The 24,384-nt window shown below is 35.6% G+C and overlaps 1 protein-coding gene across 1 annotated transcript in view; it reads left to right on the top strand.

Annotated features, from left to right (window-relative positions):
* Nucleotides 1–24,384, top strand: part of jbug (filamin-type immunoglobulin domains fbug) — an 879,391-nt gene that overhangs the window by 608,032 nt on the left and 246,975 nt on the right. Inside the window, exon 34 of the mRNA XM_090401914.1 lies at nt 15,564–15,741. Coding sequence (XP_090258040.1) covers nt 15,564–15,741 — 178 coding nt within the window. The remainder of the gene's footprint in view (nt 1–15,563; nt 15,742–24,384) is intronic.

Here is a 24,384-nt window from a genome sequence, read left to right as displayed (position 1 = left end):
TTAAAAGATACAAATGAAGAAATGAAATTAGTAATGTAATCTCGTAAATAAAAGGATAATTCTAAGATAGCTATTCAACTAAATTAAGACTTTTATGCACACATAAACTAGTATGGAGATTAATTATAAATCAAAGAACTGAATTATGTGAGTATAAATTTACGCTTAATTTAACAAAAATGTTGGGAAGAGCACTTTACTAAATTGTATGAAGATAAAGAAAAAACAACTTTATCTGAAAACTTGAAGGCTATTGAAACTTAAAAATATCACAACAAATAGGAAACATTTTTAAAAATTAGAAATTTATAAAAAACAAAACAAAAACAGCCAGATTAAACAAAATACAAAATGAGGTTGTTCAAAATGGAGGAATAAAAATAATATTTCAATTAACTAAACTATTAAAAAAAAGCATTTTCTAAAAAACATCCAAAATAAAGGAATGTTTTTTGGAATAATGTAGACATCTAAAGCTGATAATTAACTAACTAAATGTATTTATCTAATTACATTAGTAAACCAATATTTTGCTTTGGCATCTTCATGGGCATGCGATTGTTTCATAAAAACCATGCAGCAAGCCCTCAGTTTTCTGCTATCTACATCTGATGATGTCTTACATGAAATGGCTAGCACTCATCATGTTGCTATCGGATCTTGTTATTTCCTATTCTGTAATCATTATCATCATCAGCAGGACTCCTGAAATGCAACTTTAATCTACTAGCCACAAAAAAACTTTATTCACAAGGTATTGGTCTACTTTATATAAATATTTTTATGGGTGATTTTTTTTACCGAAATAAATGTTATGATGACAAAACAAAGTAATACATTGTATAACTAAGATGAAAAGCCAAATGGCTATTTTTTTCTGGCGAGGTTGATATAAGTTAAGGGGATAAAAATCCCTTATTGTTTTTCAGCCAGTAAGCGAAACTAAGATCGAAAACTACGATCTGTAACGTTTCATGCCGACGAACTGTCAGCGTATCCAAGCGTAAATGACCACTTGGTAGTGCCACACCACGGCAACTCGTTGCAAAGGTGGAGCAAAGATCCCTCACTGTTCTTGATATTTTCTCATAATGTAAAACACACACAGCTCTTAAGAGATGTAGTACTGTTTTACATTATGAGGAGAGGTCACTACCCAGACCGGTTTCAACCTTTTTTGAGGTCTCATCAGTGAGTAGCTAGACCTAGAATATCAGAGTTTAAGTGAAGAAAACTTACATACTTTTGCTATACGATTGCCCAAAAGGTGTGTCACTATATTATATTATAACATAGTATAACTAAGATGAAAAGCCAAACGGCTATTTTTTTTCTGGCGAGGTTGATATAAGTTAAGGGGATAAAAATCCCTTATTGTTTTTCAGCCAGTAAGTGAAACTAAGATCGAAAACTATGATCTGTAACGTTTCATGCCGACGAACTGTCAGCGTATCCAAGCGTAAGTGACCACTTAAGAGCTGTGTGTTTTACATTATGAGAAAATATCAAGAACAGTGAGGGATCTTGCTCCACCTTTGCAATGAATTGCCGTGGTGTGGCACTACCAAGTGGTCACTTACGCTTGGATACGCTGACAGTTCGTCGGCATGAAACGTTACAGATCGTAGTTTTCGATCTTAGTTTCGCTTACTGGCTGAAAAACAATAAGGGATTTTTATCCCCTTAACTTATATAAAGTAATACATTGTTTAATTCTCACTACACATGTAATTATACCAAAATATCCTTTCCTTTAATGAGGTTTAAAATGTGCTCAACAAGACAGCTCATCACAACTCAGTTTGTGTATTCCATCATGTTCATAATGAAGGGTGAATTTATATACATTATCAACAAACAATAATTTAATAAGAAAGACAAATAATAAAAATCACAAAAACAAGAAAGTAGGTAGCACTCACTGTGCAGCCAGATTCACTTTTCACAATGTACTCAACAGTCACGTTATCGATTTTGACTTGTCTATAAAAGATAAATGCATTTTTTAAATAACAGTATTGAAAAGCCTTTAATATTTAATTGCACCGAACTAGTTCACCTTGTGAGTTGTGAAAATGAACTTGGGACAATACTGTACTTTTTTATAATCTTGCACCTAATGAATAAGATGTATGGACTTAATACACTGTAATTCAATTGTGTCAATTGTAATTTTTCTGTTTATAGTTACCAATTTATTTTGTTAATGAAATTACATAATATAATATTGAAAGAAAAGCACAATTTTTTTTTAAATAATAGATTGTTTGCTATATATGTCATGCATACTGCATATACATGTAATGCTAATATTGAACTAAATGAATGCATCGATTTCATTATAATATTTATTTATTAACTAATGATAACTAATTTACTTTAAATGTATTCATGATATGGAAAAATTACTTCTTTTGCTTGAAGTGTGCAAGATTTACTGTTTTCAAGTCAAATTCCATAATGATAACACATAATGTCAGCTCATTTTTCTTGCTTCATGACTTAAACAAAAACAAAAATATGACGAGTTGTGGTGCATGTGTGGAGTGAGAAGATCACTATATAATACTGATGTGAGAGAAATGAGGGGGATTAAATTTTAATTAAAGTTTAAATTATGACAATGATGAAAGGATTGCTTGAGTAAAGAAGTTAAAGCAGGTTGAACTTTTAAGGACTGTTCGTTTTTTTGTAGTCTTTCATGTAGAAAGAAAAATAAAGTTCTGACCCTTAAATGAGAGAAAGGGACTGAATGGAGATCACTGGTTTACATTATGAATTTTGGAGAAAAAAACCAGAAGCTAAAATTGCAATTATTTTTGTGATTCCTTAAAAGGGAACACTATAGTGTTTGAATTAAGGATTTCATATCTGGAAATTTTATTTACAGAGAGGTGAAAATAAAACTTTTTGAATAAATTCCTCAGCACTTGTGGTCAAATAACTTCACAGTGAATGAGATGATGTTTTAAAATGGAATAAAAACAAGTGTAACTTAAAAATTTTTAAAAAAATATTTTTTTTGAATGCATTTAGAACAAGACTGAAAATTTACTAGCCACTTGTCTCTTATAACTTGCCTGTGGCGTTTGGGTGAGTGAATTTTTGGAGCTTTCATCATCAATTTCCTGATATGTATCTTCAAGGGATGTTAATGCTACTATGACAGATCTACATGATTAAGTTTACCTTATTATCAATTTCCTATCCACAGTTTTCTCCAAATTAGTCTATTACTTGTCAGCACTCCAAAGTTGTCATATCTAACATTTCATTCTTCTTAGGTACTTCTGACTGAATCAATCCACCTAGACTTTGTTCTGTGTCTGGGTCTTTTCCTGCCATCTTGCCATCAAACACCTATTTTTCTAACCTCTCTCCCATTCTGTTTAAGTGACCATAGTACCTGACATTAACCTGCTCGCACGTTCCTGAATGCAAACAATGTCAAGTTCTTTCCTAATGTCTTCATTTTTAATATGATTCTGCAAATGATGTCATCTCTTCTGGCCCTAATTTTTCTCAGAATGCTCATATCTGTGGTCTCTAATTTTTGATCAACTGCTTTATTTCTAACCCAACTCTCAGATCCATAACCTAAAACTGGTTTGAACACTGTCTTGTGTACTGCTAGACAGTATACAAGATAACTTCCTATTCTGTTTTGATCAGCTTTCCCAAGTGTATTCTGGTTTAGTGTAAATTGAACAACTTTTGCTAGATAATACTGCTATCCTGTAAAAGAAATTATAAAATTCTATGAACTTAAGCCATATATAACCAAAAGCATTCAGTTTCTCTGATAATCAGTTTGGTCATTATCCATTAATTGACACTGTATGTATTGTGTGATAAATACAGTGGGCAAATCACATATGACACATGATTACTCTCATATTTCGCTCATTGCAAAGTTTCTTTGTGAGTGACTTAATGCTAAATAACTAAGAGGAAAACATCAAATATTCCATCACGAATATAGAGAAACAATTAGTTTTTAAAACAAAACATAATTCTTCCTTCCTTTCTTTTAGTCCTTGCAGTGGTATATCTATCTAGAAGATTCATTGAATGAGTAGAAGCTGGAAGTATCATACTTCCCTAATCAAGCTATATTTTATATTTGCTAAAATTTGACCCTTGCACTATGATGATGATGAAATATAATCAAACATCTTGCAGGATAGAGAAATACTCATTTAAAGAACTTTCAACATCTTTCCTATGAGTAACAAAAGTGGATGGTGAAAGTCAATGACAGGAAACAACTTCACCAAAACAAATTATTTGCTGTATTTATGTAGATGTAATAACCTTAAAATTACAAGAACTCCAAAAATATTATATTTTTGTAATTAGTGTTTATTAAGAAGCCAAACTATATGCTTCCACCTCATCCCATACTGACGAAGAGATAGAAGCATTTTATGACTCGCTACAGCACATTCTAGACAAAAAAAGAAATAGCATTCAAAACTTTACTATAGTAATGGGCGATTTTAACATCAAAGAGTAGGTCGTCCCATTCACCAAATAGACACAATAGGAACTCAGGAATTGCTCTTACAGAATTCTCTATCAGTAACAAGCTTTATATTATTTCTAGAATTCTTGAGTGACAAATGTAGATTTGAAGCGCCTCCGTAGCGCAATTGGAAGAACGACAGTACATTGCGCCCTTCAATTGGAATAGGCCTAAGTTCGATTCTCATCGCAACGGGAGGAATCTTTATCTGGACGATTTCAATCGAAGGTGAGTTAGCCGATCTCATACGGAGGTAGCAGGGTTTTTTCTCCCGGAAACTCGGGTTTTTCATCCCGCATACAGACAAATCGGCCCTTCAGAGCACATGCAATTTACAGACAAAAAATACTGGTGGTGGAGGTGGGCGGTAGATGGCGTTGATGGAGATTATTCGTAGTAGAGGTTCGGTGTAGTGGTTGAGACAGTTGTAAGTGTCCTCCTGTGATGAGTCTTCGGACTCCTTGGAGGAATCAGGAATAATAATAATAATAATAATAATGTCTTAGGCAGCATGTAATAGAGGGAACAAGAGGTTCAAGAGTTTTGGATTTGGTCGTAGCATCAGAAGAGTTGATAATAACTGAGATGACATCTCTCCCACCAGTTGGAAAGAGTGACCATGTGGTTTTGACTTGGAAGATGAATAGACATGCAGGAGTATCAAAGAGACTGGAACGTATGTGGAATTATAAGTCAGGTGATTATAATAGTCTTAGACGTCAACTTGGTTAAGTTTCATGGAGGGAAGAATTGGAAGGCCGGGATATCATTAGTGCTTGGGAAATTGTGAAGGAATATTTGTTAGCAGCAATAGTAAGCTGTATATCACAAGTGAAGAAGAGGATGCAATTTGGAGTAAAGTGCATGACAAACAATATTAAACAGGAACTGCATGCGAAAAAGAGGCTATGGAAGAGGTATAAGGAGACAGGTGAAGAGCAGATGCATGAAGAATATAAGACACAGGCCAAGAGAGAGACTAGTATGGTAAGGAAAGCGAAAATGGAATATGAGAAGAGATTGGCCCTAAGATCCAAAGAAAATCGTATGGAATTTTTTAGCTATGTGGCCAATAGGAGGAGAAGTGCTTGTGGAAGAATGACATTGTGGGATAAAAAAGGAATAGAGTGAATGATGCAGAGGACATAGTGGAATTGTTCAATGAACACTTTATTGGAGTATTTCATCCTGGAGGAGTAAATTTTAATACTAGAGGGATAGGGCAAGTTCGAGGTTTAGAGGTGCAGGAGGAGAGTGTGTTCCAAATACTGAGTACTCTGGATGTCGGTAAAGCTGTGGGACTGGATGGTATTTCACCAAGAGTTTTGAGAGAATGTGCTAAAGAACTGACAGCTCCTTTGACCTGGCTTTTTAATGAAAGTCTGGCTACAGGAAAGGTGCCCAGGGAATGGAAGGAAGGAAGATAGTGCCATTGCATATGGGTGGAAGCAGACTGGAAGTGTCTAATTATAGGCTAGTTTGTGTGTCATCAGTAGTTGTTGAGATCTTGGAGAAATTAGTTAGGGACTGTATACAACATTGGGCAGATGAGGGAAATGTTATCTGTGAGAGTCAACATGGATTTCTGAAGGTGCACTCTTATTTTAGTAATATGCTAGCCTTCTATAATAAAGTTATAAGAGCAGTAGATGAGGGAAAGGCATATACTGCCATTTTCTTGGACTTAGCGAAGGCATTTGACAGGGTGCCACATGATAAGCTGATATTTAAGTTGCGGCACATGGGTTTGGATGTCAGGTTGATCAAATGGATTCAGGATTGGCTGTCCAATAGGTATCAGAGAGTTGTGTATGGTGGGACAGTTTCAAGGAGGCAGAGGGTTACTAGTGGGGTCCCACAGGGCTCGGTACTGGGACCTGTATTGTTTAACATTTATATCAATGACATTGTCAGTCGATTGCAGGGGATATTCAGTTGTTTGTGGATGATGTGAAGTGGGGAAGGGTTATTAGTAATAGTGCAGATGTGGTAGCCCTGCAAGAGGATTGAATAAGCTAGACTGATGGACAAATGAATAGGGATGTCGGTTTAATGCAGCAAAATGTAAGGTCTTGAGTTTGGGACACATCGATGGGACGCTGCATACTCTATTGGAGAAACTATACTGGAGGAAGTAGGGGAGACAAGAGATCCGGGGTTGATGATTGATAGAAACCTGAAATTTAGGGGACATATTGCAAAGGTGGTGGAGGTAACACAGAGGATTGCTACAATAATGAGAAGGATGCTGACCTGCAGAGGTAAGAAGGTTATCATTCCGTTGTATAAGTCTCTGATCAGACCACACTTGGACTATTGTTCTCAGATTTGGTCCCCAGGATTTGAAGGGGATAAATTAATTGTGGAAAGGGTACAAAGATGGTTTCAGGACTGTACAATGTTAGTTATAAGGATCAGCTGAGGGAATGTGGACTGCAGAGTTTGGGGGATAGAAGGAGAGGTGATATGATTGAGACTTTTCAACTGTTGAGAAGTGGTTACAGGGTTGACACTGGGGAGTTCTTTCTTGGTTGAACAGCAGGAAGGAGTGATGACTGAGGGCCATCCCTGGAAATTACAAATGGAAACTGTGAGCAAGAGGGTGAGGAGTGGTTTCTTTGCATGGAGGGTGGTTGAACTATGGAATGCATTGCCTGATAGATTGGTGAGAGCGAGAACGGTCAATGAGTTTAAGGAGTGGTATGATAGCCTTTGTGTTTCTTAGGGGGGGGCCCTCCCCTCGATTAGTCTTGATAAACTTTGTGTTTCTTAGGAAGGACCTCCCACGATGAGTCTTTTGACTCCATGGAAGCCTGAATAAAAAAAATAATAATAATTATAAATACATTTTTTAAGAAAGCCCTCAAAAGAAAATGGACATGGAGAAGTCCAAATGGAGAAATAAAAAATGAAATAGATTATATACTGTAATAATAAAGAAATAGTTCAAGATACCTCAGTACTAAATCAAGTAAATACAGGAAGTGACCACTGACTGGCGAGAGCCAAAATCAAAATAAACCCCAAATTGGAAAGAATAAAATGGCTTAACAACAAAAAATCAAGAAGACTTAAGACCTATTGAAAACAAGAAGAAGAATCACGATGAAAAATCAATAAAATACTAGACTTAATAAATATATTTGAAGAAGGTATAAATAAAATAAGCAGAAACTTAACGGAAGTAATAATCTCAGCAGCCAACGAATTCAAAAGCAACAAACAACAGAAAGATAGTAAACTTTCAGAGGAATTACAACTACTAAAAAAGAGATGAAATATGAAACAAGTCAAAAACTTAATTTTAGAAATTAAGTTTTTGACTAACAATAAGCAGATTAAGAATACACAGAACTATGCAAAACAATAAGGAAAAAATAGGCCGACCTCTAGAACTATGACACTACATTGCTAGATATGCAAAGGATTTGTGATACATAAAATTTCCTGTTTGATGTGTGGTGTCTAGTCTATATTTGTGTATCATTGAAATAATTTCAAAAAAATCTCATATAAATTGGAGATGAGATTAATTTTGCTGTGATCATATGTATTAGAGGAGATCAAAAAGGGAAAATACAGCAAGTTCAATGAACTGTGCTGTATAATTGGAGTAAATAGTCTTGCTCTCTGTTTTTGGGCTGGGTAATAGTTTATGTATTTTCCAGTATATTAAAAAAAGGGGGGGGGGGAGAAACAGACACTTCATAAAATTGAGTCTTTTGCACATAAGTAATTAAAAACAAAGAAAAAAATGAAAGGTAATTGAGGTGCATAAATTTTGAGTATGAAATTTTCTAGTTCTGAAATGAACAGAATTTTTTATAAAAATGGAAGGAGAAAAGTGATTTAATTAAGTTAAATAATTAGTACTCGAAAAAGTAAGTGGGCCTCCTTTTACTATTTCCAATAGAGTGTGTGTTGGAGAATACTGGATTTGTAAATTGTAAGATATAATAACATAAAACTGTTGAGATCTTTCTGAGTATAAATACAAAATTTGTTATATTCAGGCAATGACAGTCAAGGAGAAGAAGGAGTAGCCATAGTATTAAACACTAAAATACGAGGCTGATCTTCTTGAATGGCAGGCAGTCTCAAGTAAAGTGATGTGGGCAAATATCAGAATGGGGAACTGGACAATGAGACTTATTTGTGCCTATGGTCCCACAGAAGGTTCTACTAAAGTAGAAGTGGAGGAATTTTTTGAAGCTTTTGAGAAAGCAGCTGACACAATGAAAAAGGAAAAGCTGGTCCTTGTTGGGGATCTGAATAGTAGAGTAGGAAACGATTGTCAGACATACAAAAATATTTTGGGAAAGTTTGGAGAAAAGAGCAAAGCTAATAATAATGGTAAATACTTGTTGGATTTCTGCTCAGGACATGGACTGGTTATTACTAACACAATGTTCCAGGATAAAAATGTGCACAAATTCACATGGAAAGAAGAGGCAAGGAATAAGAAACGTCTCATTGACTATGTTATTGTTGATAGTGATGTTTTCTCCCTGGTGCAGGACACCAGAGTGTACAGAGGATTTGAAATTGGAAGTGATCACTATTTGTTCTTGAGCAGGATCAAATTGAATTTCATATTGAAAAGAATAACATATAAGAAAGTTTTAAAGCAAATAAAAGTTGAGCAGCTCTCAGATATGAACTGTAGACTAAAATACACAAACATGATTGAAAAAAAAAAATGAAAGAGTTTGAGAACAGGAATCAAACCTTGGAGATTCAGTGGCAAGCCCTGAAGAAAACCCTGATTGATTCAGCCAGAGAGGCATGTGGTGAGGTTGTCTGAAAGGATAGAAAAATCAGAACTCCAAAGTGGAGACAGGAAGTTAGAGACAGTGAAAGAAAAGAAGAAAGCATATCAAAAGTTCCTGGCAAATAAGTCAGCTTGTGGTCTTAGAGAATACAGAGACAAATGTAAGAAAGCTAAACACTGTGTGAAACTATCTAAACAAAAGTCATGGTTAGACTTTGGTAAGAACATAGAAAATAAATATCAAGAAGGTGGCAAGATATTCTGGAGGTTGTTGAACAGAAAAGGAGTAAAGAATGCTCTAAAAGGAATTAGAGATGATAAAGGTGACATGAAAACTGGAGAAAAAGATATCCTTGATGTATGGAGTAATTACTTCAAAAAAATTCTAAATAAAACAATCAGTGACAGTACAGTGGTAAAAAAACACTGGCTAAGCATGCAATCAGGAATACATATCCATACTTGAAGTAGAAAAAGCCATCAAAAGCCTGAAATGTGGAAAGGCAGTGGGGGTAGATGATATTTGACCAGAATTCTCAAATATGAAGGTTAAAGTTCCTACAGTGGCTGCACTGCATAATTCAGAAGGCCTGGACAGAGGGGCAAATTCCAAATGATTGAAGTAGTAGCTTATCTATTACTATTTTATATATGGTACTCGTAGTACCATATATAAAAAGAGAAATAAAACTGAATGTGAGAATTACAGAGGTATTTCTCTACTGAGTAAGATTTATAACAAATATACTTGAGAAACAGTTGAGAAGGATTGTGGAAGGGAAGCTTGATGAAGAACAATCTGGATTCAGGCCAAATAGAGGCTGTCAGGATCAGATATTCACATTACGACTAATAGTTGAGAAATCATGGGAATATAACAACGATCTGTATTTAAGTTTTGTTGATCTGGAAAAGGCATATGACAACATGCCAAGAGAGAGAAGCTGTTTAAAATGCTACAGTTGTATGGTGTCAGTGGGGTATTATATCAAGCACCACTTAGTCTTTGAGTTGTAAATCAGCAGTTAGAATTGAAGGAAGTAGAGAAGGATGGTTTAATATTAAATCTGGTGTCAGACAAGGATGTATATTATTCCCTCTGTTATTCATTATCTATATGGATCACATTATGAAGGAAAGTGGTATTAAACATGATATCAAAATTGGAGATGTTAATGTCAGCTCTTTGCTTTATGCAGATGATGTTATACTTCTAAATAAATCTGCTACAAGTCTGCAAGATTCCCTGACCAGATTGAATAACTATTGTAATAGATATGGTATGTAGGTCAGCAATAACAAGAAAAAGACAATGAAAATAGGCAGAAGTATTAAAAATATCAACTGCATTGTGAATGGGGGACCTATAGAACAAGTGAAACATTTCAGCTACTTAGGCACGATTTTTAGTGAAGATGGCAAATTAACTATGGAAATAGACAACAGAATCAACAAACCTGGTATGGTAGGAAGTCAACCGAATAAATTTATATGGAATAAGAGAGAAATTAGTCATCATCATGCATATCAAGGATTTAGCCTAGTGTGTCCTGTTCCGGCCTTAGATGTCATCGTTGAATCTTTTAAGAGGATGTCCTGGTTTTCTTTTTACTAATGGCTTGTACTTTAAGGCTTGTTTTGGTAATCTTTCTATTTTCATTCTTTGAATGTGTTCCATCCATTTATGTTTATATTTTTTAATTTTTTCTATTACTAATTCTTGGTTTAATTCTTTCATAATTTCTTCGTTTCTTTTGTGATCGAATAGAGTGTACTTTGTAGTTTTTCTCATAAACTTCATTTCTGCTGTTATTAATCTTTGTTTGTCTTTTTGTTTTATTATCCTGATTTCACTTCCATACAATAAGACTGGTAGGGTAATGTATTGTATACTTTTAGTCTGGTTTGTTTTTGAACTATGTTTAGTTTAAATATAGTGTTAATTACACCTGTTATTTTTAAATATTTTGTAATTTTTAGGTTTATCTTTTTCATTTTCATATGTGATCATACATCCTAGGTAGTTAAATTAATTCACCTGTTCTAAGACTTGTTATCTATTACTATTTTAGTTCTTACTGGATCTTGTCCTTTAAATGCCATAGTTTTTGATTTTTTTGTATGATATTATCATACCATAATCTTTGGCTATCTCATTTAGATCTAAAATAGCTTTCTGTAAGTTATCTTCAGAATTTGTAATTATTATTTGGTCATCTGCAAAAAGGAGAGTATTTAAGTTCACAGTAGGAGAAAGTTTAATACCTTGATGGAAATTTTTATTCCATTTTATTATTGTTATTTCATTTAGGTAAATATTAAAAAGAGTTGCTGAGAGGGGACATCCCTGTCGGACCCCTTAGTTTATCTCTCCCGTATATGCTAGCTCATGATTTAATCTTATTTGTATTTGATTATTTTCATATACATACTTATAATCACTTTTAGGATATTATTTGGTATTTGTCTTTCTTTTAATATGTTAAATAAAATGCTCCTTTTAATGTTGTCAAATGCTTTTTTTAAAGTCAATAAATGCAATATGTGTTCCTAAATTGTATTCTCTTCTTTTCTCTATTATTAATTTTAGGCAAAAGGCTGGGTCTATACATGATCGTCGTTTTCTAAATCCATTCTGTACTTCTAAAATAAAGTTTGCGGAATATTTCATTAATTTGCTATTTAAAATTCTGCTATATATTTTGTAACAGGAATCATTTAAAAATAGGAAAGATAGGAGAAATTAGTCAAAACACTAAATTAGCTGTATACAAGACAGTGTTCAAACCAATTTTAACTTATGGATCTGAGAGCTGGTTCAGAAGTAAAACATTTACCAAAGACCTCAGATACGAGAGTCCTGAGAAAGATTAGGGGCATGAACAGATGGCATCAATGGCAATGTTTATATCAAAAATGAGGATATTAAGAAAGAAAATGGAGGACCTGTAGAACAAGTAAAACATTTCAGCTACTTAAGCATGATATTAGTGAAGATAGTAAATTATATATGGAAATAAACAACAGAATCAACAAAACTGCTATCAAGATCTTTATGATAAATTAACGAAGGAAGGACAGAATAATATTTATTTATTGGCAAAATGTAGAAATGAGGCATCAAAGGACATCTTACATGTGAGGCAGATCAAAGACTTTGGATTAAGGGTATTAAGGAGGGATGTGGATATAAGAAGCAGATGGAGAATATACTTTGAAGGGCTTTTGAATGAAGAAAATGCAAGGACTCACAGAGAAGATGGAGAGCCTTATGAGGGGATGGTGCAGAACATTAGTAGAGTGGAAGTGAAGGAGGCCATAAAGAGGATGAAGAATGGAAAATCGGTCGGCCCTGACAGGATCCCAGTGGAGGCATGGAAGGCACTGGGAAGAGAGGGAATTGACCCGCTGTGGGACCTGTTAATAAAAGTTTGTCAACAGGAAAATATATCCAAGGAATGGAGGGAAAGTACTCTTGTCCTCATCTACAAGAGTAACGGGATGCTTAAGTGGATGTGTAGTGTGACCAGAAAGGATTGTCTGAGAAATGACTATGTAAGAGGAACGGTGAAAGTTACGAACTTAGGAGCAAAGAATCAAGAGAAGTGGCAGCTAAACTGGAAAGTTGGAGGAAAGTACTGGAAGAGAGAGAGGTATGAGACTGAGCAGAAGTAAGACAGATTATATATGTTGCAAAGTGGATGGCAGCCAGGAGACAGATCTGGAAGGAAATGTTATGAGGAAGGTCAGTGACTTTAAATTCTTAGGTTCAACAATGAAAGAGGATAGTGAGGCTGAGAAGGAAGTGGGATGCAGGATACAAGCAGGATGGAGGAACTGGAGAGAGAGAGATGGCTGGAGTGCTATGCGATAAGAGGGTGCCAATCAATCTAAAAGGCAAAATCTACAAGACAGTAGTGTGACCAGCTATGACATATGCTACGGAAACTGTGGCCCTGAGGAAAAATAACACCGACAGGATGGAGGTAGCAAAGATTAGAATGCTTAGGTGGATGTGTGATGTGACCATAAAGGATCCTGAGAAATGACTATGTAAGGGAAATGGTGAAAGTTATGAACTTAGGGGCAAAGATACAGGAGGCAAGGTTGAGATGGTTTGGTCATGTGATGAGGAGGGAGGAAGAGTATGTGGGAAGAAAGGTCATGCAGATGGATGTGCAGGGGAGGAAGAAACACAGGCAGCCAAAGAAGAGATGGTGGAGGAGGACTTGAGGATGAAGAACTTGGATGTGGCTACAGCCAGGAGGTTGTGGAGGAGACTCACTACAAACAGCGACCCTACTTAAGTGGGAAAAGCTGCAGAAGAAGAAGAAGAATCAACAAAACTGGTATGGTAGGAAGTCAACTGAATAAATTTATATGGAATAAGAGAGAAATTAGTCAAAACACTAAATTAGCTGTATACAAGATGGTGTTCAAACCAGATTTAACTTATGGATCTGAGAGCTGGGTTAGAAGTAAAAGACTAGAGACTGCAGATATGAGAGTCCTGAGAAAGATTAGGGGCATAAACAGAAGAATCAACAAAACTGGCATGGCAGGAAGTCAACTGAATAAATGTATATGGAATAAGAGAGAAATTAGTCAAAACAGTAAATTAGCTGTATATACAAGACAGTGTTCAAACCAGTTTTAACTTACGGATCCGAGAGCTGGATTAGAAGTAAAACTTGACCAAAGACTAGAGACTGCAGATATGAGAGTCCTGAGAAAGATTAGGGGTATAAACAATTGCATGAATGGCAATATCATAAGGGTATTAGGAAAAATGAGGGTATTAGGAAAGAACTTGACATTGTCAGTGTCCAGGAATATGTTAGTAGATCTAATCTCAGATGGTATGTCACTTAAATAGAATGGGAATAGAGAGGAAAGATTAGAAAAACAAGTGTTCATTGGCATTTTGGCAGGAAAAAGACCCAGAGGAAGACCAAGATATAGGTGGATTGATATTTTAGAAAGTGCCTTAGAAGATAGAAATATAAGATATGATAATGTTGAAGTTTTGACAGGTAACAGATTGATTTGGAGGAAAATTGTAGATAAGAAGTTAGTAATGATGTAAATTTTTCATGTAGTACTATCATATCTTGTACACCCCTTGAGGAATTTGATGATGATTGACATAACATAGCAGAAGTATTCAAGTGAACAATATGATAAACAATTTTGTTTTAATTTTTTTAAAATGTTTTTGTATAAATATAATTTTAATAAATTGATATGTGAGTCATTTCCATTATTGCATGTACAAGCCTCACATAACACAAGTTTTAACATGTTTTTAAATTACTGCGATTTAAAAAAATTATACCACTTTTGCATGATGCAGATTTTCATTTAATATGATAGTTTGTTTGTTTTTTTATGTGATAGTCAAAAAAGATTTGAATCATGCACTTAAAATTACCATGTGCCAGATGAGCAGGCTAGTAGGCAGCCAGCTATTTGTGCCTTCTGCCTATTTCAGTGTGTTCCATCAACCATTAGAAGTAGACATGTTACTTGTTTGTCACCTGCTAATAAAGTTACAGGCAGACTTGCATTTAAAAATTCTTTTCTACCCCTGCTAATTATGGATAAAAGAAAGAGTGAAAAACAAAGTGACTGCAATGCAAAAAAATAACGAAAAGAATAATGAAAAACTTAGTTATTAAAAAATATTAAAGTCATGTGAAAATAGTAAGAGATCTATGATATAGCGAGGCTATGGTATGAGTCTCTGGTGTGATAGCCATTAGGCTAACTCAAAAAAAGCATGTTTTTTTGCCTGGGCATAGAGAAGCTTGTTGTCAGTTATCATAAATTGCATGATGAAAAAAGGAAAGCCAACCCTGTTCAAATATTTCCACAACAAATAGTTTCTTTGTTGTGTATTTTATGCAGTAAACATTTAATTCTATAATTACAGCATATTTTCATTATCTTTTACGTAGTATACAGTTAAAAGGTTATTTAAAAGGCATTGTTAAAATTCTTTATGGACGTTTCTGAAGATCATGAGTCATTTATCCTTTTCCTATTGATTATTATATTTGATTAACATGTTTCCATTTTGCATGATGTTCTCACAGGATGATTTAATATTAATTGCATTAATTGAGGCTAGCCTGTACTCCAAAGAAATGTTCATTTTGGTGGGGGGGGGGGTAGATTAATCCACATATACCTTTTTGATCTGTTTAATAAAATGCCAAACTGTAGTGTTTTATTGTTTAGAGTAACATTTTTGTTGGATAATTTCAGTTGATGCCTCTCAGGCTGGAGAAGGGACCCTTGAACTCGTAGTAACAACTCGTAAGTCATCTATTAGAGCTGAAGTTTCAATGAAAAGCAGAGGATTATATGATGTTACATTTATACCACAAGACAAAGTTCCACATTATGTAAATATCACATTTAATGAAGAAGATGTGCTTGGTAAGTTGTTTTGTATCTACAAGTATAATATTTCTATACACATATATACTTCTCTTGCTGCATTTTGACTGGCTAACAGGACCTCCCCCTGCCCTTTCTGATCCTTAATTATTATTATTATTTATACAGATGAGTCTTTTGACTCATCATGGGAGACCCACACTATCCATTAAAACAATACCTATCGTACATCACCTTAAATTTATTCACTGTTGGGGCACTCATCACCTCTGACAATCCATTCCACTCATTCACCACTCTGCAAATAAAGAACCTAGTCCACACACCCTCACTAATCATGCTCTTAGACAACTTCCAAACTGTGATCCCTTAATTTCAGCTTCATGTTGGAGGTTTAATGGAATATTATCAGCACTGGGAAACGATTAAAACTAATTTTAATACTTCCAATATTTCGTCTTAGTCACTGAAACTTTTTCAGGGATTACAAATAACTTTTGTAACAACACACTCAAATACAATACAGTACTAAGTGAAAAACATGGGTGACTCTAAAGTCCTATCTAGGTGGTGCGTCCTCTATAGACGTTGGTAGATGGCCTAGGATGTAATGTGGGATCTCTGATAATTAATGTTTCCCAAATTTTGGGAATTTTTATGCAACTGTATTTATTTAAATTTGGTTGATTTCTGAGTGCCGCTGCAGATTCTAAAAACAGTCTTTCTTTTTTGAATTTACCATGGTGGAGCATGGTGGTTTTCTTCCAGGAGATCCTGTGGGTTGTATCCAATACATGGTCTGCAAGGCCAGATTGAACATAGTCATGATTGCAGATATATCTATATACTCCAGGCACTGAGAGAGGAGGGAGCTGATCTTTGGTGGAATGGATAAGGATAGTAAGTTTATGGTGGAGCTTAAAGGCTGTGTGGAGGTTGGATTTTTTTAAGGACCTGGCTATTTTTTCTGATGTGCCACAGATGTAAGATATAGTGATGGCATTTCTGAAGAGATGGCCTGTTAATGGGGGAGGAACTGATTATTTTTTTAATTCTGTAATTGCTGTGGCCATTGGAAAGGAAAGGGTTGTGTATGTGGTTGAGTTTGGTTGAAAGGGAGGTTCCACTGGAACAAAGCTTGTGGGCTCTGTTGGTTAGAGTTTTAATAATTCCATATTGTTGAGAAGGGTGGTGGGAAAGTTAGTGAATGTATCCGCCTGTGTGAGTAGATTTTCTATATACAGAGAAGGAAAGGTTCCCATCAGGAAGGTGTGTTACTAAAGTGTCTAGGAAGGGTAAACTATTGTTATTTTCCTTTTCCATTATAAACTGGATTCTTGGATGTAGGCTATTGAGGTGACTGAGGAAGAAGGCTAATGTGTCTGGGCCATGAGGCCAAATAGAGAACACATCATCTATATATCTTAGTCAGATAGAAGGTTTGAGAGGGGGGATGAGTCTGTGGCTCGTTTTTCAAAATTTTCCATGTAATAATTGGTGATTTGGGGGGGGGGGGGGGACCATATTGATTCCCTCTATCTGTTTGTAGATTTTGTTCTTCTGAAAAAAAAATAACCAGAATTGATGGCAAAGGAAAAGAGCTCTAAGATATCAGAAGGAAAAACATTTTTTAAGAGTATTAAGGTGTCATTTAGGGGAATATTGGTAAACCATGAGGTGATGTCAAAGCTCACCAATATGTCTGTATTTTTTAATGTGGGTAGAGTTTTTTTACGTAGGATGTGGTAAGACCAGTGAGGTGGGGGTCAGAGAGCTGCTTTGAAAGTTTGTAGCAAGGTGCATCAGTGGCATCTACTATAGGTCTTAGGGAGGAATTAAGTTTGTGGTTTTTTCGTAAACTGTATATCCTGGGGGCGTGGGTAGATAAAAACTGAAAGGTTTGAGTTTTTTTGTAATGTCTGGCAGCCAGAAGGATACCTTTTAACTTGAGTTTTTATGGATCGTGTTCTAGTGGTATGTAGAACAGAGAATATAGGACTTTAGAATCACCCACGTGTTTCACTTAGTATTGTATTTGATTTTGTTGTTAGAAAAGTAATTTGTAATCCCTGAAGATGTCTCAGTGACTGAGATGAAATATTGGAAGTATTAGAATTGGTTTTACTCCTTTCCCAGTGCTGATAACATTCCATTAAACCTCCAACATGATGTCCTCACAGCACTCAAGTCTCAACACATGTATTTTCAGCTTCGTTTGTATAATTACTTAATTTAAAATTCTGTTAACATGTTCGCTGTCACGCTCCTCAGGCATAGTTTGTTCCCGTACGCCAAGCGCTTTCGCATCTTCAAAGTCACTACGAGTAATCTTGTAGCCGGCTTATCAGACAGAATTTTGTTTCATATGCCAACTACGAGTAATCTCATATCACCCCTATCTTCAAGGTTACTACGAGTAATCTCGTAGCTGGCTTATCAGACAGAATTTTGTTTCATAGGCCAACTACGAGTAATCTCGTAGCTGGCTTATCAGACAGAATTTTGTTTCATAGGCCAACTACGAGTAATCTCGTAGCTGGCTTATCAGACAGAATTTTGTTTCATAGGCCAACTACGAGTAATCTCGTATACATACGCTGACGACGGTGTTTATTGCATCTACTCTAGTTTTAGTTTCTAGTCTCTAAGAATCTTCAATTTCACCATAGCCAGTAAAAGAAAACTTACTGATATAGAAGTAGAAGCTTATGCTAATATGAGCGATGATGAAATTTATGAAATATTTGGTTCCGATTCTGAAGATGATCCTACAGACGACTCTAGCGGTGACTCAGATGATGAAGAAACTTTTGAAGACGAAGAAAAAACTTTTGAAAATTGACACTGGAAATTTCAGTATCAAAAGGTTAGGTGAACTTTTCTTTTCTGAAGATTTTCTCACAATTTTAGTAGAACAAATCAATTTATATGCTTTACAAAATATTGAGCAAAGCTGAGCGCAAATCAAAAAAAGTCAAAGAATTTCAAACTGGAAAGCAACAGACATACCTGAAATGAAATTATTTCTTGGACTTTTACTTCATATGGGTCCTTGTAATTTACCGTCTATTGAGCATTATTGGAGTACAAATCAACTTGACAATTTGCCATTTTGGCGCTCTAAAATGAGCCAAAATCGATTTCAAATTTTATTGCGTCATTTGCATTTCGCAGATAATTTCCAAGCAGCTAATGATAAATTGCACAAATTAAGATCAGTCCTAGATCATTTTAATAGTATAATGCAAAATAGCTACACACCAGACAGAAACTTATGTATTGATGAGTCCATGGTGTTGTGGCGTGGTAGACTGGTGTTTCAGCAATACATAAAAAACAAAAAACATAAATATGGCATGAAATTCTATGAACTATGCGATTAGAATGGATTGGTGATAAAAATAAAAATTTATACAGGAAAATCTGAATCCTCTTTAGCGAAAATGGATCACGCATATAATATTGTATTCCACTTGATGGAAGAATATTTAGACAGGGGTTATGTATTGCATATGGACAATTTTTATAATTCTGTAGCTCTGACGGAATCACTTACCGGCAGAAAAACGTATGTGTGGAATGCAGAGAAATAATAGGAAAAACAATCCACCAGATGTTATTCGGAAGAAACTAAAGAAAGGGGAATTTGTCTGGCAAAGAAGAGGTCCTGTTGTAGTCAGCAAATGGAAGGATAAGAGGGAAGTTCTTTCCATTTCAAATATGCACAAATTTGAAATGGTTGAAGCGCAAAATCAGAATGGTAAATATCAATTAAAACCAAATATTGTTAGGGATTATAATTTGGGTATGTCAGGCACTGATCTTTCTGATCAGTGCCTGCTTTCTTACTATTCCACCTTATGAAAGACAATTAGATGGAAGAAATTGGCAATACGCATTTTTGAGGTATACATTCAAAATGCGCATAAATTTTATAACATGATTACTGGAAATGCAATGACTGCATTAAAATCTAGAGATCAATTTATCTCAGTTTTTGTTGGAATGTATGAGTTTACAGTATCAGAGAATATCAGGAGGAATCGGGATTTTCATTATTTGGAAATTTTACCACCAACAGAAAAAAAGAATTGCCCGACAAAGCCATGCCATGTGTGTACACGAAACAAACGACGACACAAAACACATTATTATTTTCCTGTTTTCCATTGTGTGTGGAAAATTGTTTTAAAATGTATCATTCTTTGAGTAAATTGTGTTTTTATTTTATTGATTGGTTTTTATTTTTATTGATTTTATTAGTTTTAAATTGATTTACAAATTACATGTTATACTATGGATTAACTCACGCTTGGCATAGGAGGTTGGTAATCGACATAAGAGTATATTCGTAGTTGGCTTCTGAGGCACATATATAATATACTATATATATGTGCCTTTTTAGGCACATATATGTAGTATAGTTGAAATTATTTCCCTTCTACCAAGTCCCCAAACGTGCTCTCCGCTTTATTCAGAATCCAAAGGTGCAAATTAAGGTAATTATACTAAGGGTTAACTCATGTTTGGCATAGGAGGTCGGTAAATTGACATACGAGTATACTCGTAGTTGGCAGCGAAGGTGTTAAATGCCTAGATAAAGTCCAAATTTTATTTATAAAATTTTCACCTAACATATGGTAAGAATGTCCATTATGAAAATGAAGAATGTAGAGGTCCATAATAAGATATAATGATTATTTTCAAAACCTGAACTACACCTATGGGTGAATAACATTGATTTTGGTGATAAATTCTTGGTGATCAGTTATGGAACTGTACCACACTGTAAAAATGTCCAGCATATCTCTATCACATTGAAGGCTTACAATGAATGATGTGGAGAAGATGTGGTTCTAAATTCTCCATGAAATAGTGGGCCAGTTAAGAGGAACGGGGAAGAAAGAGAATTTTCCATTGCCCTCCCTTTGATTCTCAGGCAAGGTTTATTCTGACAACTAAAATACCCAGAATGAATTATAGATTCAAATTGTTTAATAGTATTAGTTTAAGATCTTGCCTAAGCAATTTATGTGTTTACCATTGGTATATTGTTGACTAAAGAAAGTGGCCAAGATTAATCGTTATGAAGATGATAGAAGATGAAGTTATCAGAAATTTAGTGAAATTATTATTATTATGTGACATCTTCAGGGAGGCTAAAGGCTCATCGAGGGAGAGTGTGCCAACAGCATCGAATGATTGAATCCCCTTCTGCATTGTAATTTGATAAACAAAAAGGTTTGCCTATTAAAGGTGGGTAGTAATATAGATAGTTGTTTAGCAAGCTTATAGCTATGTTAGACCTATTTCAGTCTACTTCAAATCTTAATGAAATGCCTAAATTCTTGTGAATCTTGTGGAGGCCCAAATAATCTGGGTAGTTGCCTGTAGTAAGTCTTCAGTTTCTTTGTGGATTTTGCTTCACTGCAGGTGACTTCAGCTAGGAATTTGTTCTGTGTATTGTGGCTGATTTTAAGTAGGATCATAGGTAAGTAGTGGAGTGGTCCCTGAGCATTAGTTCCTGTAGTATGCTATCTTATCCTAAACAACTTCACCTTCCCATTATCTGTTCTTGTGATGATTAAATTACTATTCCATTTTATTATTATTTGGATAACCTCCATGGAGTCAACAGACTCATCGTGGGAGGCCCACTCAACCAGCAACTAGGAATCCCCAGTCAACCCACGTGAAATATAATTAACAAATAAGTTAAACAGCAGGAGTCCAAGAACGTTGAGGCATGCCACTGATCACCTTCTTTTTCTGAGACACTGTTCCATTATTATTATTATTATTATTATTATTACGGGTATCTCCATGGAGTCAGTAGACTCATCGCGGGAGACCCAAACAAGCAAAACAATATCTGTCATATCTCTTCTTCAATTAATTTACAGACGAAGAGCTCACAACTAAGTCAGGCAATGAATTCCACTCGTTCACCACCCTCCAGGCAAAAAACCTTGTTAACCACACTCTTCTTTAATTTCCAGGGATGACCTCTTGTTCTTCCATCACTATCAAACAGCTGAAACATTTCCCCTGCATCAATCCTATAAAAACCTTTTAGTAATTTGAATGTTTCTATCATATCCCCTCTTCTTCGCCTATCAGCCAATCTCTGCAATCCACAAGCTCTCAATCTATCAATGTAGGGAGCATTTTTTATATCACTCACCAACTTGGTCACTCTTCTCTGAACCCTCTCCACAGCCTCCTCATCTCCAAGGAATCCAGGTGACCAGACCTGAGCACAGTAATCCAAATGTGGAAGTATCAACGCTTTATAAAGGGAAATAATAACCTCTTTATCTCTGGATGTCAGTGTGTTCCTCAACAACCAAGTAATCCTATGTGCAATCTTCGTAACCTTAGCAATGTGTCCTCTGAACTTCATCTCCCTATCTACCAACACCCCTAAGTCCCTAGCTTCATCAATCTCTTGGAGTACTGTTCCATCAATGTAGTACACAGCTGGTAATCTTTTAATCCCAAAATGCATGACTTTAAACTTTTCCACATTGAACTGACATCCATTATCTTTTGCCCATTCTACCATCTTATTTAAATCATCCTGCAAACCTTCAACATCAGCTTGATTTTTTATTGCGCTACCCAACTTTGCATCATCAGCAAACAACTGAATATCTCCCAGTAAGTCATTTCCTATATCATTTATATACAAATTAAACAACAATGGCCCAAGCACAGAGCCCTGAGGCATACCACTGGTCACCTGCCTCATTCTGGACTCGGCTCCTCCATACACCACCTTACGGTATCTCTCCCTGAGCCATTCTCCTATCCATATCACCAATTTAGTATCCATTCCCATCTGCTCCAATTTGCATAACAGTGTTCCATGGGGTATCCTGTCAAAAGCCTTAGCAAAATCCAGAAGTACCACTGTGTAGCCATTTCTTTTGTCCAACTCAGATGTCATTCTATTATAAAAAGTTAATAAATTGCTAAGGCAGGATTCACCTTTAAGAAAACCATGTTGGCCCCTATAAAGTATCATATCCTGATTCACCCATTCTTGAATTTTGTCTTTAACCAACTTTTTCGATACTTTTACCACTACTCCCGAGACGGTGATTGGTCTGTAATTAACTACTGCAGTTTTAGTGCCACCTTTATGCAAAGGAATCACTTTGCCTAACTTCCACTCCCTAGGGACCATACCAGAGTTCAAACTTAAATTAAATATCCAAGTAAGAGGGGTTGACAATTCATTTGCACATTCATGCAACACCCGAGCTGATATTCCATCTAAGCCTACAGCAGTGTTTGCATTTAAATTTTGCAATGTATTAAATACTTCTGATTCTTTAGCTTCAATTCTCACATTAGTTATTTGCTACAGGTACAGAGATATCCTCACTTGGGTGATAGACTTTTGAAAAGTGAACACTCAGTAACTCGACTATTACATCCAATTTTGTCACCTCAATACCATCAGCACCCACTAAAGTTATCCTTCTGAAGTCATTCTTCCTTTTACTTGCTACATAGCGGAAGAACTCTTTGGGATTACCCTTGATCTCTTTGGCTAAGGTCTTCTCATAATCTGATTTAGCTTTTCTTACTATGCTGGTAACCTTCCTAGCTTGAGCCTTCTACTGCTCAATGGGTGTGGGTGTACTGATCGCCTTTCTCCTTGTAAATTCTCCATAACGTTTTCTTTTTTTGCAGATCAAGCTTGATACTACTGCTCATCCATCTAACGCCTGCCTTGTTTGACTTCCTGACCATGGGGACACAATCTGATATTGCTTTCCTCAGATACCTGCTGATTTTATCCCATGTATTACACTGCTAACATCTTTCCCCTGCAATATGTTCTACCATGGGATGGCTATAAGCTCACTCCAAAGCTTGTTATAATTGCCTAACCTGTAGTTCCGTATATACCCCTTCTTTAAAAAATCCACAGATTTTGCAACCTCCTGAGTCAACACCACATGATTGCTTTCACCAATTGGAGGTAACGAAGACACCTTACTTATGCATATAACCTCTGAACCGATAACCAGGTCTAACACTCTCACACCACGTGTCCCTTCAGTTATGTGCTGTTTCAAGTAATTATCTCATAGAAGATGTATGAACTCCATTTCCTTTTTGCTACGTGATATTTCCTCCTTCCAATTGATATCACCGTAATTAAAATTCCCCATAATAATCACTAAGCCTGCACTCATTGCACTAATTTGCTGATGCATGAATTCAATATCTCCCTGATCTATAGCAGCATCCAACTGTATATTTGGTTGCATTGGTCACTATTTCGCACCAGACCGCCTCAAATGAACTCTCATTCACATGTCTATCATCTTGATATACTACTTTCTTTGGCTGCAACTCATCAGCTATCATCAACAGTACTCCTCCCCCTGTTCTATCTTCTCTATCCTCCCTGAAAATACTGTACCCTTCACATTCAATTCCAGTGACCACATCTTCTGCTGACAGCCAAGTTTCACTAATGCCTACAACTTTTGGTGAGATTGCACTGACTAATGCCAAAAATTCTTCTCTCTTATTTTGAATGCTACTTGCATTGGTATACAAAAATTGCAGATTCCCTCTAGATCTTGTACCGGCTTTAGAACTGATATATACGTCACTAATTTCAGTAGTCCCGTGCCGATTTTTATCCCCTCTCTTCTGCAATTTA

The sequence above is a fragment of the Typopeltis vanoorti genome, chromosome 12, assembly GCF_054136105.1.
Source record: "Typopeltis vanoorti isolate ZY-2024b chromosome 12, IOZ_Tvanoo_1.0, whole genome shotgun sequence".
NCBI classification, from domain to species: Eukaryota; Metazoa; Arthropoda; class Arachnida; order Uropygi; family Thelyphonidae; genus Typopeltis; species Typopeltis vanoorti.
This window is presented reverse-complemented; position numbering and strand designations above follow the sequence as displayed.